The sequence below is a fragment of the Eurosta solidaginis genome, chromosome 1 (genome assembly GCF_040869045.1).
Source record: "Eurosta solidaginis isolate ZX-2024a chromosome 1, ASM4086904v1, whole genome shotgun sequence".
NCBI classification, from domain to species: domain Eukaryota; kingdom Metazoa; phylum Arthropoda; class Insecta; order Diptera; family Tephritidae; genus Eurosta; species Eurosta solidaginis.
Window position 1 is genome coordinate 36,578,972 of NC_090319.1, and position 20,000 is coordinate 36,598,971.

General features: G+C 38.5%; 1 protein-coding gene across 1 annotated transcript; it reads left to right on the forward strand.

Moving 5' to 3' along the window:
• The first annotated feature begins 5,414 nt into the window (after positions 1-5,414).
• LOC137248089 (uncharacterized) lies at positions 5,415-13,166 on the forward strand. The gene is made up of 4 exons (XM_067779285.1): positions 5,415-5,944; positions 5,998-6,557; positions 9,522-10,126; positions 12,085-13,166. The coding sequence occupies exons 2-4, from the start codon at positions 6,217-6,219 to the stop codon at positions 12,684-12,686; spliced, it is 1,548 nt and encodes a 515-aa protein (XP_067635386.1). The 5' UTR covers positions 5,415-5,944; positions 5,998-6,216; the 3' UTR covers positions 12,687-13,166.
• Positions 13,167-20,000: the final 6,834 nt, after the last annotated feature.

Below are 20,000 nucleotides of genomic sequence, written 5' to 3' on the forward strand. Positions count from 1 at the left end.
TTGATACCCATATCGTACAAACAAATTCTAGAGTCACCCCTGGTCCACCTTTATGGCGATATCTCGAAAAGGCGTCCACATATAGAACTAAGGCCCACTGCCTTTTAAAACACTCATTAACACCTTTTATTTGATACCCATATCGTACAAAAAAATTCTAGAGTCACCCCTGGTCCACCTTTATGGCGATATTTCGAAAAGGCGTTCACCTATAGAACTAAGGCGCACGCCGTTTTAAAATACTCATTAACACCTTTCATTTGATACCCATATCGTACAAACAAATTCTAGAGTCACCCCTGGTCCACCTTTATGGCGATATCTCGAAAAGGCGTCCACCTATAGAACTAAGGCCCACGCCCTTTTAAAATACTCATTAACACCTTTCATTTGATACCCATATTATACAAACGCATTCTAGAGTCACCCCTGGTCCACTTTTATAACGATATTCCGAAAAGGCGTCCACCTATAGAACTAAGGCCCACTCCCTTTTAAAAGACTTATTAACACCTTTCGTTTGATACCCATATTGTACAAACGCATTCTAGAGTCAACCCTGGTCCACTTTTATAACGATATTCCGAAAAGGCGTCCACCTATAGAACTAAGGCCCACTCCCTTTCAAAATACTCAATAACACCTTTCATTTGATACCCATATAGTACAAACAAATTCTAGAGTCACCCCTGGTCCACCTTTATGGCGATATTTCGAAAAGGCGTCCACCTATAGAACTAAGGACCACGCCCTTTTAAAATACTCATTAACACCTTTCATTTGATACCCATATCATACAAACAAATTCTAGAGTCACCCCTGGTCCACCTTTATGGCGATATCTCGAAAAGGCGTCCACCTATAGAACTAAGGCCCACGCCCTTTTAAAATACACATTAACACCTTTCATTTGATACCCATATTGTACAAACGCATTCTAGAGTCACCCCTTGTCCACTTTTATAACGATATTCCGAAAAGGCGTCCACCTATAGAACTAAGGCCCACTCCGTTTTAAAACACTCATTAACACCTTTCGTTTGATACCCATATTGTACAAACGCATTATAAAGTCAACCCTGGTCCACTTTTATAACGATATTCCGAAAAGGCGTCCACCTATAGAACTAAGGCCCACTCCCTTTCAAAATACTCAATAACACCTTTCATTTGATACCGATATAGTACAAACAAATTCTAGAGTCACCCCTGGTCCACTTTTATGGCGATATCTCGAAAAGGCGTCCACCTATAGAACTTAGGCCCACGCCCTTTTAAAATACTCATTAATACCTTTCATTTGATACCCATATCGTACAAAATAAATTCTAGAGTCACCCCTGGTCCACCTTTATGGCGATATCTCGAAACGGCGTCCATCTATAGAACTTAGGCCCACGCCCTTTTAAAATACTCATTAATACCTTTCATTTGATACCCATATCGTACAAAATAAATTCTAGAGTCACCCCTGGTCCACCTTTATGGCGATATCTCGAAACGGCGTCCATCTATAGAACTTAGGCCCACGCCTTTTTAAAATACTCATTAATACCTTTCATTTGATACCCATATCGTACAAAATAAATTCTAGAGTCACCCCTGGTCCACCTTTATGGCGATATCTCGAAAAGGCGTCCACCTATAGAACTTAGGCCCACTCCCTTTTAAAATTATCATTAACACATTTCATTTGATACCCATATCGTACAAACAAAATCTAGAGTCAGGCCTGGTCCACCTTATATGGCGATATCCCTAAATGGCGTCCATCTATATAACTATGGTCCACTTCCTCTTAAAATACTCTTTAATACCTTCCATTTGATACACATGTCATACAAACTCATTCCAGGGTTACCCTAGGTTCTTTTTACAACATGGTGGTTTTCCCTTACTTTGTCTCCACAGCTCTCAACTGAGTATGTAATGTTCGGTTACACCCGAACTTAGCCTTCCTTACTTGTTATTAATTTATTTAACAATGCAGCGTTAAGATGTGTGAAATCTGTGCACATTTCGTTATATGTATTGCATGAGTAATAAGCCAACGGAGAAAGTTTAAAAAATATTTAAATAACGTTTCAATGCGCATGCGTACCATTTAAACGGGCGCGAAAAGCAACAGCACATTTATAAGTATATACATATGTATGTACCTTCGTAATATATTGACAATTATAAAGGTGAGATCACAAGCTGACGCCGGTACTGGGAATGCCCATGCTCATACAAAAAGCACGTCATACAATATGCACACAACAACATGCATACAGTTACACACAATCATAATGAAACAATTTTCTACTACGTCATGCAAGCAAAGCTTGCGGCTTTAGTTCAATGATTTCGCACATTACTCAGTCAGCAGTGGTAGCATATTTCTCACTAAGCTTCGGGATGCCGATGGAGTATATTGTAGCACTTCGATATACATAAAAGGTTGATTGCAACAGAGCTATGTTGCGTATGGACATTTTCGGAGAGTGTAGAGATTCGTAGTCAGATGAAAGAAAGGTGAAGCCGAAAGACACTCCCCAAAACCTTTGGGGAGTATCCTCATCGATAATCTCAATGTCTCCCTTTGCTGGGTCCCTGCAGACAGCGGCATTGAAGGGAATGAACTCGCGGATGAGATAGCTAGGAAAAGTTCCGACAGCTCCGTCTGACCGCCGCTGAGTTATCTCCTAGGGAGAATCGACGAATATGAGAACAGGGCAACGGGCTTGCTATGGACCAATAGGTCACTTCCAAGTGGAAGTGTGGGTAACACCCACGCACGTCCTCTTAACCTAACCTAACCTATCCTCATCGCTACAACAACAGCAACAGGCTGAAAGACAGCAGTGCAAGGAGCTTCAAATGTTGGCTGAAAGCAGTGTTGCTCGAAAAGTCTACAAGAAATACGGAACATGACGGAATATTTCAAGACCACCGAAAATTTTGCAGGAACACTAATAGCGGACAAACACCCGTCGAACTAAGCTTACTTAAACTATGGAGGGAACACATCTTCTCCTTGTTAAACAGCGAGGAAGCTGACGAGTGACAATATCCCAGCTCAAATACTACAAAGCGCCCGGAATATTGGACTACTGGTACAGACTATAGCTCTAATTTTTTATAAACAACAAGCTTGAGCTCGAGCATATCGAGTATTTCGAGTAAATTATCTTATCTATATTTCTACTGAGTGCAACCGTTTCGTAATTCGATATCTCTAAAAACTTTTAAATTACGCCGCCGTGGTGTGATGGCAGCATGCTCCGCCTACTACACCGAAGGTATTGGGTTCACGCCCCGGGCAAAGCAACATCAAAATTTTAGAAACAATTTTTTTCAATTAGAAGAAATTTCTCTAAGCGGAGTCGCCCCTTGGCAATGTTTGGCAAGCACTCCGAGTATATTTCTGACATGGTTAGCTCTCAGTGAAAACTCATCTGCCTCGCAGATGCCTTTCGGAGACGGCATAAAGCAAGTAGGTCCCGTCCCGCCAATTTGTAGGAAAAATACAAAGGAGCGCGACGCGAATTCGAAGAAAAGCTCGGCCTAAAACCTCTTCGGAGGTTATGGCGCCTTACATTTATTTTGTTTCAAAAACTCCCTATCTCGGTTGAAGAACGTCCTATTTTAGATTTTTTTCAAAAACGCCCTATCTGAGCTCAAACTCAGTACATTGTAACATTAGCTGGGGTGTGAAAAAATTTTGAGATAGAGCGTTCTTCAACCGTTAACGGCAGCCGAGATAGGGCAGTCGATTTTTTTAACTTTTTTATTGGAACTATGGTTTTTTATTTTTCAAATTGTTTAAAAAGCAGTGTAACCTTATATCGATGGAAACCGAAACGGACATAGGAAACTCAAAAAAAAACTACTAGTTTTCGACGAATTCCTTGAAAGTTCATAAGCCAAGGGATGGAGGAGCTCGAGTTCCAGGAAATGGTTGCATGAAGATATCCGCGCTACTATCCACTTATTATGTGCCTGCCGAGTATGTGAGTCTCGAGGAATGTTGGTAGATTGTTAACGGTGGGGCAAGGCCTAGCAATGGCTCCGTGCTTACTGTGTTGTCATAATGATGACTTCAGAGTGAAGTCGAAATATGGACAATTATATACAAAAATACAAAATACACTGTGTTTCATTTCATCATAAGAATCATGGCGCAACGATACAAGGTGTAAGCATGGAACAGCTGATTATAAACTTTTTTTATTTGATTTGATACATCAACTTCCGGTGCAGTACGATTTTGACATTTGTCCATCGAATTTACAAAAACAAAGTACATGGAATTTTTATTTATGTTTGTAGGTATGTCACCATGCTGCCACCTTGTATCATTCCGCTATGATAAGAATGAAAGAATAAGCTCAAAAAAGTTTCCAAAAAGAAATTTACTTCTTTGGCAGATCGAAGTTTTACAAAAGTTCGAAACTCTTTAGCAGCGGATGAAAAACAATTTTCACTCAAATGATAAATACGAAAATATAAAAATATTTATAAAAAAATTATAACAAATTATGCATCTAAAAATGTAACTAATCCAATTCACCAGTTAACAGCTATTGAGATTTGAAAAATTCGTTTCCATCAGGGATCGTGAAACACAATACGGGCTCTGAGCATTTGCTCAACGAACGGGTATCGAACTCCTCAAACTGAGTGTATCTAATGAATCAGTTTAATATCGCATTTCTATCTAGATTTATCGGATACAAAGTAGAGGCCAAACAACATTTGATTTCGGCTTCGGTTTGCTGATTATTCGAAAGAATTTCCACGTGCGGCTAGTTAAAAAACAGGCAGTTTTGAACAACTAATATTAGCATTTTCCTCGAATCGAACCTTGAATTTTTGGTATATTTATTATAATTTTGAGCATGCAAAAGGAAAATAACGTTTATATAGAAATACATTCTTCCAATCAGCTGACTGTAAGTTGTTTAATAGAGAAATTATCTGCACCCCGAAAAAAAACTTAAACAAATGTTGTACTTTTTTCCCATCCGTAGAAGATACACTATTAGCCGACATATGTATCTGTCTGCCGGCCATCTCCCTTAGGGTACGCTTACACAGCCACCGATAAACCTAAAAATTTCAATCAGCTGATGACATCGGCCGGGCTGCTGTTAAAATTGTAACCAATTATCGGCCGGCAGCTTTTTCATAAGTTTTGCACACAATTAATAAATTTTTCAGTCCATCGCACAAATAATTAATTCTTCACAGTAAATGCACGCAATTTATCGGACGGTAAAATTGAACACGCACGAATTTTTCGGGAGTGAAAAACGACAACGGCCGACAACAATTCGGTGATCGGTTAAAATGTACACACGCTCATCTAAATACATGTGTTTATTTTTATCGGACGATTATGACCGGCATCGGGCGATCAAAATCGGTGGTTGTGTAAGCGTACTCTTGGGGGTTTTTGGCATTTTTCTTTCATTTCTTGTTTCCATGCAGAGATGAAACCCGGAAACCATCTCACCATGTATAAAAAAGTATCGGCAAATATTTCACAACAAATAATTCACAATTACCGATTATCGATGTGAAAATCTAAAATCTGGCAAATCTAGTTATGTAATTACCGCTTAAGAGTTTAACAGAAAGATAAGTTAATCTCATTATATGTAAAAGCAGAAGAAATGAAAGCCTTCGTTCGGTTCGGCTTCCTCTCAAAAGTACACCTCCTATAAAAGGTAGCAACAGTGGCCGCTGTGCAGCTATATCGGGATTTACCATCCTTGAGCCGAACTTAATAAGCTTGCGGAAATCATAAAAAAATCTACTATATCCCATTTTAGATGGAAGCAACTGTTGCATTAATGTGTCTCTTCAAGTAAACTATCTGTGTTAAAGACCAAGCAATTCTCATATTTGCACGCAACATACATACATACCTGGACTTGATTTTATGATGTAAAGAAAGGTATTAAATATTTTCAATTTTGATTTCAAGCCAAACATTATGTCTTTCTTCAGTTCAACTTTTAAGCGCACGACAAGCGGACGCATGAATTCCAGAAGTTGGTTAACAAAAAAATAAAAGTAAAAATGAAGTGACAAAGTTCGTCGTTAAAAAGAATACTGAACGTGATGAAAATTACAAATAAACTCATTTACATACAAAAATAATTTTATTGATTAAATGCTTACATTTTTCAATACCTAATATTATAACAATAAATTTTTTAAATCAAAATGAAAATGAAAGTGCAAGAAAAACGCAGAGAAAATCATCATGAATTCTTAACTTACGTCAAATGGGTTAATAAAACGTTTAGTTGCCGCAATAACGGTTATGTTATGTATGGCATTACACACTTTCGATTACGATCATTCGTTAAAATTTTTATGGTGTCAATTGTTTTGAACTTGGCTACTTTGGTATTATGCAACGAAACATCATCAAACAATCAACCAACACTGCCTTCACTAAAATATGCGAATGAATCATTGGTTGGATTGGCGAGTTCCGGTGTTTCACTAGAAAACGCCTCACCATTGGTGTGGTCGGAATTTTTAGAGGATTATGTATTGAGGTAATTTCATGGGTGTGGTTAATTAGCTTGAAATGGTGCTTCATGGTTTTTTTTTTTCAAAACTAAGTATTACTGTAACTCTTGTTTTTTTTTTGCTGCTACAAGGTGTTGGTAAAGCGAATTCAACCAATTCGCCGTATAGAAGAATGTCAAGTCAAAAGAAATTTTTCATTGATTTCGATTAAGTGACATATTAAAATACAAGCCGCTGTATGGAAAATAATTTAAAAGAAGCAATCAGCTGTTGGAATAACAACACCTCGTACTGAATTCGCCTTTTTTAATTAGACGAAAGCAAGGCGAATCCATACCAGATGGCGTCAAAGCGAATTCAACCAATTCGCCGTGCAGAAGAATGTCAAGTCAAAAGAAAATTTTAATTGATTTCGATTAACTGACATCAAGGCGAATCCATACCAGGTGGTGCCAAAGCGATTTCAACCAATTCGCCGTACAAAAGAATGTCACGTCAAAAGAAAATTTTCATTGATTTCGATTAAATGGCATGTTGCAGTACAACGCGTTGTACGGATAATTATCAACGAGAAGCAATCAGCTGTTGGGATAACAACACCTGGTACTGAATTCGCGTTGACTGACATATTAAAGTACAAGGCGCTATATGGAAATAAAATAATCAAGAAGAAGCAATCAGCTGTTGGGATAACAAAACCTGGTACTGAATTAGCATTGGAAGAAAGAAATTCAATGCGGGGTCGCCCATCGGCAATGGTTTTGCTACCATTCGGAGTGTATTTCTGCCATGAAGAGATGCTCCGAGAATATGTATCTTCCTTGCAGATTCCGTTCGGAGACGTAGGAAAAATTAAAAGGAGCACGACTTAATTTGGAAGAGAAGCTCGGCCTTAATTCACTTCGGAGGTTATCGCGCCTTACATTTTTTTTTTATCAGTTTATAAAATACTGAAAGGTTTATGAGGAGCCGAGAAGAGACTAGAAACTATGCAGGCCTATGAAATCAAAGACCCGTTACAGAAGTAATATTTTAAAATAAACAATTTTTTTCGGGCGTTAGTTTTTAATTTCGATTAGTGGCTGTCTCGAGGAAAGCTCACAATTTTTGTATTTTTCGAAGTACATTTTTTCTTCTTGGCAGTGTTTCGGATACCTTTAAGCCTTTAATATAAAGCGATGACAAGTGTGAAACCCTTCTATGACAAGCCGATAAGAAACAAATAGGAAGCCGATGGCTCGGCAAGAACAAACTGATAAGTCGACGCTAGTTGTTACTTACTTACTTACCTAATTGGAGCCTAGCCGTTTAAACGGTTATGGCCGTCCAACAAGGCACGTCAGACGCTTCTTCTCTCTGCCAACTGGCGCTAATTAGTCACACCAAGGGAGTTTAAATCGTTTTCCACCTGGTCCTTCCAGCGGAGTGGGCCGCCTTCTTCCTCTGCTTCTATAGGCGGATTCGAATAGAAACACTTTCTTAGGCGAAACGTCTAATGCGATGTTCATTCGCATAAGATGGCGTAGCCAGCGCAGCCGCTGCATTTTAATTCGCTGACTCTGCGTAAAGCTCGTACAGCTTATCGTTAAATCTTCTTCGGTACTTATTGATAATAAGCCGATTATAAAACCATATGGGTTGTTACCAATAAGAAGTCAAGGAAGTTCTTCTTACAAATGCCTAACATGTTCATAGGACGTAATGAAACTTTTTTTGGAAACTGTACTGCTTGGGCTGGTCATCTTAATCTAGCAACCGCGGTTCCCCTCTTCTCCTCTGCGCTCTTACCATCCTAATTCACACACCTACCACCCTGCTAGTTCTTATTGCTTTGGCTGTATATGGAGGGATGATATATAATGAGCTGCGACAATGTATTAGTACTATAAACTATATATATATATCTAGAAGACACGGCAGACGTTGTTTTGGCCTATCTGCATACATTTTAATAAGCTTTCTCCGTCTGACTCTGCCCTCCCCCCAGTCAGTCCCAGTCCAGGCCCACTCCGATTCTCAGTCCCAGTCCTAGTCCTAATCCCAGTCCCAGTCCGTCTCTGGATAATATATTAATCTGTACTAGCTTTATTAAGCTTTTTCCGTCTGACTCTGCCCTCCCCCAGTCAGTCCCAGTCCCAGTCCCAGTCCGTCTCTGGATAATATATTACTCTGTACTAAAGTACTCATCAACAGCTTTCATTTGATATCCATATTGTACAAACACTGTCTAGGCATTCACTGGCCCACGTTTTGGCCTATATCTCGAGACCCTGTGAGGTTTACGCAACTTGTGTGAAAGTTTGAACAAAATCGACCGAAACACCGGCGACCAAGTAACACACAGTTTAGCCTTTCTTTTTATATATATAGATTTTTATTTTTCACACTTCACTATAATATTAAAACGAAATGCAGATTTTCGTTGCTTTTGAAATTCGGCTTAAAAAATGCACATGGAACAACTAAAGACTCTCCTGAATTCAAAAAAAATGTCATAGTACCTCTAAATCGCGGGCCCCCTCAGAAACCCCCCCCCCCCGCCCCACCCTCTCGGCGGGCCTGGGGGTGTGCTATACTTGATATCATGCGCTATAATATTATTGATAAGCAGGTTGTTTAATTAAACACCAAGCAATTACACGGAAGTATATCCGCACCACCTGAAAATATGAGTGCCACTGCGCATACGTAACATTTTATTATTACGTATAAACAAATAAAAAAAATTGCAATAAAATAATGTTGCGACTATAAACTGAGATACAACCTATCCTATCAAGTTAGATCAAACTACACACGAGGTGCATAACAAATTCAAAATCGGTTCAGTAGTTTAGGAGTCCATCGCGGCCAAAAAGTTTGTGACAAGTGTTTTTTTATATATTAAGATATAAATAAATTTTTTCTTAAATCTATTATTTAATTTAAAACTAAAGAAGGTGATAGTATAATAAATACTGCCTGTCTAAATGTATTTTTTTTTTTTTCAGTCAATCTAGTTCCAGTGGTCGCAATTCAAAAGACCTGCCCTTCATTCCCAGCCAAAATGACATGTCTATGATGAGTTCTAATATGCCTGGGACCGGAATGCAGGGACCAATATCCTATCATTCATCGGCTTACAAGCGGCCAAATGTCTACATAACGAAGCGTATTGGGGAAGCAGTCGAATTAGAGCCACATATGCGCCCACCAGTTCATGTTGTCAATCCACAATTTCGGCCTATGACCAATCAAATGATACAACAGCAACAACAACAAGAAATGCAACAACGTCAACAACCAGGATTTTTCCAACAATTATTTGGTTTGGGTGGTGGTGGTGGAGGAGGTGGCGTAATTAGTAGCGGCAGCAGTCAACAGCCGCTACCACCGCATCCACAACAAATGAGGCCAGTACCTGTGCCACAACATCACCCACCCACAGTACAACACACCGGACCGCAACCACCGTTTCGCGCGGTTACAGAAAACGATTTATATCTGTTGGGTGCTATAGAGAAGCTTGTCTATAGGGTCGATTACTTGGAGAGTCGTGTACGACGCGCAGAACAATTGATCTACTATCTAATGGCTGGAAATAATCAAAAAGAAGGTGATTGTAAAAATATTGTAATTCGCTTAGTTTAGTCTGGTAGCCAACTATTACTCTGGGGTCCTCGTGGTATCGATGATTTTAACTGGTGGCCGTGATTTATTTTACTTTTTATTTCAGCGATAAAAATGCTAACAGAAGGTTTTGGGGATCGTAGGCAATATCGGTAGTACTTTACCGGATATAGATGCGGTTTCTCTGGCACTGGCATCTTATGTACTTTCTTAGGTAGTCGAACGTTCTAGGACAGAGTCTGCCCTTCCCGGGTGACCTAGGAGCCACAATTTGCTGTGGTTCACAAACAGGTGAATTGGTTTACAGACTGTCTACATTTTATTGTAATATTCGATTAAGTATTCCTTCCGGGTCAGAGAAAATCGACACGGATGACGGACGCAGTAACCATTGAGCGTGCGATCTTTTCGATATTACTTCAGCCAGGAAGGCGGCCTTGTACTTCCTTGATCTTCCGAGTAGATAACATAACCCATTTTTCTCTTTAGTTTGAAGATATCCGTGAGCTACATATTATATGCCTACAGTAGATAGGCTTTCCCATTCGTGCATCTGTTGGATCCTTATAAAGTTTTTTGTCATTTCCTCATAAACAAATAAGATTCTGTTACAGGGCGGGGCAACATTTATTCTAACTTAATTGAAATTTGTCCGATGTTGCCCATTTAAGTCTTTCTTAGGGAGGGTGAGCATAACCTCTAGAGCTTTTATGCGGGTTGGGTGCGTATTGAGGCGCAGAAAATACTGCCCGTCTCCCCGGTTTTTTCCCACACTCTGGGAACAGCATACCCCGGATTCCATGTTTCTTTGGGGAATGTAGTGTTGAGATACGCGAAGTACCTTTTCCGGGGTCGGTATATTGGGTTGTGATGCGTGGTTGGGTTGTCATACGTGGTAGCCATACCATGACTTTGGTATATATCCACCACTTCACACAGTCTGCATCTGCTTTGTCTTTTAAGCTCTGGAACAACTCCCTTCAGCCGTTCTTAGGTCATGTTATTGGTGCAGGTCATCAACTTAACCACATTGTACCATACCGTCGAATTGAAGGACGGTAACGTTTTATTTGCTTCAGTTTGGATTCTACAGGTACTCATCTTTCAGTAGACATCTACCGATAGGGGTTGCTGCTTTCTATTAGTGCTACAGTCAGGGACTGTTTTATCACTTGCTTCATCTTCTCGAAGACAAGACTGGAACATTTTCCTTCTTCTAGCGCATATTAAGATCAGATTTATCTTATTCGTCTTTATTCAACTTAGAATCCAGTTAAATAATTAAAGGTTACTTGTTGCGGAGTCTTTGTCAGTCAACTGCGTTTGATCTACTTTCACGATGCCATGCCAAGCTCCCACAACCGCGGCCAGTTGGGCTGACTACTCCGTCGAAGCTCTGAGTAATTCGTAATGCCGTCTGGTATTGTCATAGGACTCTCTTCCACTTTCAGTCTCTCTCCCGTCCCAATTCTTGTTTTTGTCCGGAATGGCAGATCGCTATTTCACCAAACTCTCTGACTGCATGCTTTCCGGCTTGATATCGTTATCTTCCGGATTAATATGGATACAAATATCCCTCCAAGAAAGCAGCGCCCCGTGCTATGGTAAGGCACTCTTACTTTCCGAGGTGCCCTGGTGTCGCGAAGGCTACGATCAAATATAACCGAATATACCCCTGATTGCCAGACCTCCAAACGTCCAGTCATATATTCGAGCGTTATGAGGTTTAACTAAACCCTTACACCATTTACAAGGTGCTTGCTATAGTTAGAGTGAAATATATGTACATATATAGGAAAAGATTTGTTAGCCTCTCCGACCTTAAGAGAGTTGATAAGTTTCCCCAGAGAGTTGTAGTTATCTTGAAGGTGCAAAGCTGTTAAGTAGCTCTTTAGTAAAGTTTGGTGCATTAATAATTTTAAATAATTATTTATAAAATTTCAGTCCGTGATCCCTGTTCAACGAATTTCACTCGTATCAGCGATAATTGCTATTACATCAACAGTCAACAACAGGTGAACTGGAAGACGGCCAATTCAGCTTGTAAGGCACTCAATTCACATTTGGCAGAATTTGAAAAGGTCTCCGAGAACGAAGAAATTATGGCTTATCTACTTAATCAGCCTCAACACCGTGGACGTGATTATTGGTTGGGCGGTTTAAATCCTGGTTTACTTTGGATTTGGTCTAACTCTGCAAAACCTGTTAATCCAAATACAAATCTTACTTCTATAGCGATGTCACATGCTAATAATACAGAAATCAATACAATCGATGTGGATGGTGATAATGAGAAAGGTGATGATGGTGATAAGAAGAATAAGGATGAAGAGGACCCCACAACTAACGAAACGATTCTAAACAATACTGTGGAAATTGAAGGACAAGGACGCTGTTTGCGTCTTACTTATAATCCAACAAAACATATTTACAATTATTATGGACAGGAATGTACATCCCGACATCATTATATTTGCGAAATGGAGGACAAAACTCTCGATAATAAAATAAAAAAGATCACACGTGAATTGAGGCTTTTCGACTGATGTCATCATTAGACATCGAATAGACAGCTGTGTGGAATATCACCCCATATTGGGTGCCATTTCAAAAGCTCCAAATCTGAGAAAATTTTTGAAAAACGCCTAAAGTCAGAATTTGGTTCAGGAACCCCGTATCTCAGGATTTGTTTCAAAGACGCCTTAAGTGAGCACATATTCAATACACTTTGATGTAAGATAGGGTGGTTTCGAACTGTCATCCGAGGAGAACGGTATTTCACTCAGCTCTCGATAGATATGCTGTTAAAGGCTGCAAATTATTCTTGTGATTTGAAAGTGTTTCACTTTTATTGTGAATAAAATGATATACCCGTATGTACTTAGTTTCAAATAAGGGTCGCAATTAAAAATAATTTTAAAAATATTGAAAGCCGTTATCTAATCAATTTATAAATTTAAAATAGTGTTACTAATTTATTAAAATTTTATAAAATTAATAAAGAAAAATCGTATTTATAAAATTAATGTGTATGTGTATGTCCTTTATGGTCTCACAAAGCCCTTAACCAAACTTTACAAAGCTTTTATAATACTGTAACGAATTTAGGGAAATTCCGCTTATTTCAAACCTTCTGCTGACATTCGAATCGCTAAACTGTTGAATAAATAACTCCAAGGTTCATAATGCAAAATGGTCTTTATTAGACTAATTTGCGAGTACTTCACAATAACACTTATACTTCACAACCAATTGCGTGCTTAAATCAAAACTGATTAGTCATGCCTCAGCTTGCGCTGCTTTTATAGTCTCGGTTTCCTCGTTCACCCATTTCTCCTAAGGTCTAGTAATTTCGCTAACTTCATGCTTGGTTACCAGCCATATACATGTATATTTGTAGTTTGCAGCCATATGCGTGTGTATATGTGAGTAACACTTCGGCTGATGACTACATCTGTGTGTGAGTTATCTCTTCGTTGCCTTGTATGTATGTGTATAAGTGATGATTGATTTGATGTACACAAGAGTGACAGCTTGCTTTATTGTTGTTGTGCCTGTATTTACTTGGTATCGCTTAGTGATGCTAATATTCGTCACAATATGCTTACCTGGTCATATAGCCTATATATGTGCTTTCTTACTACATTGGCGCTTAACCGTTTAAGCGGCTATGGCCGTCCAGCAAGGCACGCCAGTCGCCTCTTCGTTGGGTTAACTGGCGCCAATTAGTCACACCAAGCCCTCTTCCCCTGCATTCATAAATGGGTTCCGATAAAAACACTCTCTTAGCCGTAGCATCATCTTTAATCGCATAACATGGCCTAGCCAACGTACCCGCTGCGTTCAAATTCGTAGAACAATGTTGATGTCTGAGTAAAGCACGCATAGCTCATCATTAAATCTTCTTCGGTACTCGCCGTAGCCTATTATGACAGCCCAAAGTGCGGAGGTTCGAATCTTAGTGGCAACATTATTATTTTTTGTTTGCTTTATTAATTTTATCTTTGTTAGATCCTTTTCCGGCATATGCAGCAGAACCACATCCTAGGACCGGGGTTGGGGCAATACCTTCCCGGGGCAGGAGAGTATGGAGCAATCCAGCTGCAAGGCGCCGCACCGAGTATGGCAATTTGTAGGAAAGAAGCAATAAATTAAATGGGGTTACACTGAAATTACAGTCCTTGTTCGGAAAACACATCCCGAGACGCCCGGCAAAAAGAACCGGCTGCTATGGGAAGCTTTGCTGGTTTTCTGAATCTGGAGAAGGCGACACAGCTAACAAAATAGCAAAACTGATTTTCACCCCAAAATGTCTCTTGAGCGGGGGTGCGATAATTGCATTAAACAATCTTAACTGGCCGCGAACTTTTGAGTCAACTAAATTTGTTGAATTGATTTTTTTCAATTGCGTCTACTTTTGCAAAACATAAACAATATATTAAATTTCCGATTTTTGTGCTGCCCTGAATCATAGGCACAAATACAAATTTACACTTCACAGCCCTTCCGTGTGTCCACGCATATAAATAAAATTCATATGGAATATGATTTTCATATGTAAGTGTAAAGCAAAGGCACTTTCATATGATGAACGAGCACTTCGGTATAAAAAACAAATTTACACTAACAAATTAATTACTACAAATTATTCAAAAATATTATGGCACTAAACAAAATTTGAATTCAAAATTGATTCATTAAGAGAATTAGTACTAATCCAGCCATTTAAGGGTTTGGAATTTGAGATAAGATATAGAAATCTGCATATCTCATTATTTTGAGATGTTCGAGACACGAGGTCGCAAAGTTTGGTACTTCGCAAACATCTCCCTTCCTATGTTTCGCTCAAGTTTCGCGCTCACTTCGAAGTTGGACATCAGATTCAGTCTGGACCTCATCCATTTCTGAGTTAAGGCTCGAGCAGTGGGCGTGGCTTCGGCCTTTTTAGACTAAGTGTTCCACCACAATGTTGAAGCTCTAACTCCGGAATAATTCACGTATCGTAAAAAAAATTGGTGAAAATGATCTAAATGCCATATTAATGACAATAACAGCTGAAATAAATATCAACCAAGTGAAGTTGTTGTGCTGGATTTTGAGAATTAAGTTTAATTGCTCTTGAGTATTGTGCGATGATATAGTGATTTTCCGAAATGTTTTAAGGAAAATATATATTAAAACTTTTGAGTTTTTTCAAAATTTAAAAATATAATTATTATTTTTTAAATACAAAAAAAATGTCGGTGTATGTAAAATTTTGCAGTACATGTACGATTTGCACTTCAATATAAAAATGTTTGAGCAGCTTTGGGCATTATACAGTTATTTTAATAATTTACTGTGCTTGGAAAATGTGTATACCTACTAATATTTCCTAAATTAAAAATTTGGTAGTTATATACGACAGCATGACACTCTTAATACACGTCCAACTATATCGGGAGGAGTGTCAAAAGACGCGTATTGACCTGGAAAACAATAATCCGAATACGGAATATAAAAATTTTAGCTCGTTCAAAAGATATTAACGAAAAAGCGAAAAATGACCCCTGGTCCCTCCGAAACGGGGGGTGTGGTCATAATATTTTTACGCAGGACATCTTTCTGCGCTGGCGGCCTTCGGCCGCGCTTATAAACAATTACACCGGTTTGGAGACCAAAACTATATCCACACAAAACACCCCAAGTTTTTTGTGGGTACAACAAAATCATCAAAATTACAACAACCATATGAAAATATTCAATTGCTTTCGCAAATATCTCTTGACAGACCCAAAATGTTTGACCTCCGCTTCCGGATTCGGGATCCTGGATCTAAAACGCTTCTTTTGATACCCCTCTCGATATTTTTGGACGTGTATTAAGGTGTCATGCTGTCGTATAGAATTACCAAAAATTTTAATTCAAATTAGTTTTCTTTTTCTTGCAATCGACCATAGGTGACTCAATTTTTTAGATCAAATGTTGTCATGCAACTGAAATTTAATAGGAAATAGAGCAATGTTATGCGTTTATTTAAATATGCTTCAAGTCCATAGTGTACCTATACCAAGTGTGTTCACTAAGCGATAAACGTCAAAACTACAAACAGCCTCGCTCACCTGATGGAAATCTCAGGTCTAGAGTCGCATTTTTGGTCTCAACGACAACATTTTTGACTACCAATCGTATGGACTTTTTCAATTTTTCAATCATTCGGAGCATTCGGTAATAGTATCCATTTTGAATTCGCTGTCATTCCGAATCCAGCGAGTGCCTGTCAGAATGCCTGACAGATAAGTCAACACACTTGTACTTGTACACTATGTTCAAGTCTGCCGACTTGATTCAAACTACAATTACAATTTTAACTACATAGCGGACACCCCCACTACAATAGTGCTACTACATGTCGCTAACAACGAAAATTATTTGTTTATAAATTTATTCAAGTCTGGTAATGTTGGCTGATCTAGTGAAACAACGTTATATGTGGTTGTGACCACACAGTCACAGCGATTTTTACACGTGACTGTGACTGAAACAAAACAAAAACGACAACAGGAATCAGTTTTAAGCCGGAGTCATTGGTGCCGTATGTCGTATCGCTGTATCCGTATCACTAACGTAATCAGCTGTTTATCGTTACGACGGTAAACCAAAACCCAATTGGTTGGCTACGATTCGGTTACGACCTTAGCGGCACCAATAATCGATTGCATTGATTCTCATAAGGTTGGTCGAATCAGCTGTTAAAAGGTTACCGATACGGTTACCGATAAAGCACCAATGTCTCCAGCTTTATATTTTTCCCTACGGCTTGTGTTGAGGTGTCGCAGAAAACCTCTGAGGGCCGATTTCACCAACCCAACTTAGGCTAAAACTGAGTTGCAACTTAAGTTAAAGAGTCCATTACTCATACTTAACATAGACTTGTCTTGACTTGAGAACTGTCACTTACAGTTCTGTTAAATGAACATAGCATGTTACTGATTACTCAAAACTTAGCAACACTTAATTTGGTTTACAAGTCTGTTGAATTTTGATTTTCTATGTAAGTTCTAAGTGACGTTTACATTTTGATATTCCATTTGTTTGGTTCCATTTCATTTTGACATTTTGTCATACAAATTGACATTTATTTTTATTTTATTTTTTAATTTTTACACTCCTAAATTAATTGTAGTACTCAAAATTAACTTTGTTTAAAAACCACCACTTTTTGTAGCTGTTTAATTCGCCTACATTACCAAATTAAATAGCGGCACGCGCCACCCTCACGCGCAGCCGTACGCGGCGAACTGGAAGGCGCCAATACCGACGAGGTGCCATCACCATCAAACAATGTGCGAATCGACCAGTTAAGTACTATTACCCGGCAATCGCGGACGCGCTCCTATTGTAACGTGCCATAATCATATAGATACATACATATATAATATATATTTTTTATATGAATATCCAAAGTTATTCTTTAAAGTTTAAAGTTAATTTAATCAATCAAGTTTTCTGTGCAAAGTGAATTTTGTAAAATCATTGACAACTAAAGAAGAAATTTAAAAATTTAGAATTTATAACGTTTTTAAAAAGATATAAATCAAAAGGCCTTTTCATTTATAACGAGTGTAGCGAAGAGAGAACCAAGTTTGTTCATGGTCCTTCGCAGCCATCTTTGGCCCAACCCCTAATATTTAAAAACAAAATAAATAATTATATTAAAATAGAATTTTTCGTTCGCCAAAAACAAAAACAAATACTAAATTGAAATCTGTTTTTATTATGCTGTCAAGCAAGAAAAAATGACTTGGAAGAAGTTGAACTGTATCGCCAAGTTCAACGCTCTGTGCGAACAACGGGGTAAACTCAGCTGTAGAAGAAATTTTTGCTGATATTGTTCTTGCATCAAAACAGTAGCAAATATTTCACAATAAAATGACAGCTGGAAAACAGTTGATTATGATGTGAGATTGTATGCGCCAAGTGGAGTATAATCGTGGCTAAGTTGCCAAGTCAAGTCTATTCTAAGTATCAGTAATGGGCCCTTTGGCCAAGATTTGAGGCAAAGTTTTTTTTCGGTTTTACCAAATGTGCCACTAAACCCATTTGACATACAAAAACCCTGTCAGCTGTTTTATACATAGTAGTATTTTTGCTACGTTTTAATTACACGCCTCCCAGTGAATTCACACAAGAGCGGCGTTGGTATATTTTCATAATGAAATAAGTATCAATACTGCCATTTAATTCGACTCAAAATTTGTACTACAGCAACACTGTTGAAAGTCGAAAATAAGCCAGCTGACAGGTAGGCTAATTTTTGACTCAGCTAAGCATTGGTGGTGAACCAGAAAAATTAAAAAATATGACTTAACTAAGTTAAGTCGATTTGGTGAAATCGGCCCTAAGGAACAGTCTGTAGAAACCAAAGATTGATCGAAGAGTAAAGATGTTGCAGGCGCAAACTTCGGTGGAAAGCAGCGGAGCGTAACAAAATTCTAGTAGGTCACTTCCACCACACTACAAACTTTAACACAAATTATAACATAATTTAAGCACACAAAATACATTGATTTGAGTTTTAGAGTGTAAAAATGTAAATTCTGAACACATTAGCTGAATTAAAAGTGTACAAATCATTGTTAAATAATAAATATAGACAGTGGTAGTTTAAGAAATTCTGCTGTGGTAAGTGGTGAATGTGACCTACTAGAATTTTGTGAAGCTTGCTTCACACTATTTTTCGTCCCTGCAACATCTTTACTCTTCGATCAACTATGTACAAATTACTGTTGCTGCTACGATCGATTTAACAGTGGATAAGGACTGTTAGCGAGGGTGTTTCTATAGCCGCCTCTGTATCATTTTCTGGAACATCTACTGTTATTCAGTCACAGCTTAAATAATACACTCATTGCATTGGTTCATAGCATGGCAGAACGACACAAGGTGGCAGCATGGAACAGCTGATTATAAACTTTTTTTTTTTGATTTGATACATCAACTTCCGGCGCAGTACGATTTTGACATTTGTCCATCGAATTTACAAAAACAAAGTACATTGGATTTTTATTTATGTTTGTAAGTATGTCACCATGCTGCCACCTTGTATCATTCTGCCATGGTTCCATGGTACAATTACCAGGTAGAAGCATAAGTGAAAATGCAACCCTCCTGTGTATTTTGTTGTTGCCGATGGAACATAAACTGTCAATCGGTCTTTCAATTTTTTCTTTCAAAAGTGATGGAAGAGGAAAAATAAAAAAAAAAATAAATGTAAGGCGCGATAACCTCCGAAGAGATCTAAGGCCGAGCTTCTCTTCCAATTTGCGTCGTGCTCCTCTTGATTTTTCCCTACAAATTGGCCAGACGGGACCTACATGTTTTATGCCGACTCCGAACGGCATCTGCAAGGCAGATGAGTTTTCACTGAGAGCTTTTCATGGCAGAAATACAATCGGAGCGCTTGCCAGACACTGCCGAGGGGCGACCCCGCTTAGAAAAATTTTCTTCTAATTGAAAAATCTTATTTCTAAAATTTTGATGTTGCTTTGCCCGGGAGTTGAACCCAGGGCATACGGTGTGATAGGCGGAGCACGCTACCATCACACCAAGGTGGCATATATCACATATAATTTTCGTCAACAAAGCCAAAACAAAACAGAAAAGAAAGGTTTTTAACTCATTTCTAAATGATATTTATTTAATTTACTGTTATTATTTATTTCCATTAGCAGCTGAATCATTTCTTCAACGTTTGTAGCACATCAACTATTGGTAATTCTATACGACAGCATCACACTGATAATACGCGTCCAAAAATATCGAGAGAGGTGTTAAAAGACGCGTATTGACTTCGACAACAATAATCCGGAGGCGGTGGT

What these genes read in the sequence shown, in the direction of transcription:
- LOC137248089 (XM_067779285.1), top strand. Translation starts at nt 6,217, where the DNA reads ATGAAAATGAAAGTGCAAGAAAAACGCAGAGAAAATCATCATGAATTC. An exon ending in TTAGAGGATTATGTATTGAG is followed by an intron (nt 6,558 to 9,521) that starts GTAATTTCATGG and finishes TTTTTTTTTCAG; the next exon opens with TCAATCTAGTTCCAGTGGTC. An exon ending in TGGAAATAATCAAAAAGAAG is followed by an intron (nt 10,127 to 12,084) that starts GTGATTGTAAAA and finishes ATAAAATTTCAG; the next exon opens with TCCGTGATCCCTGTTCAACG.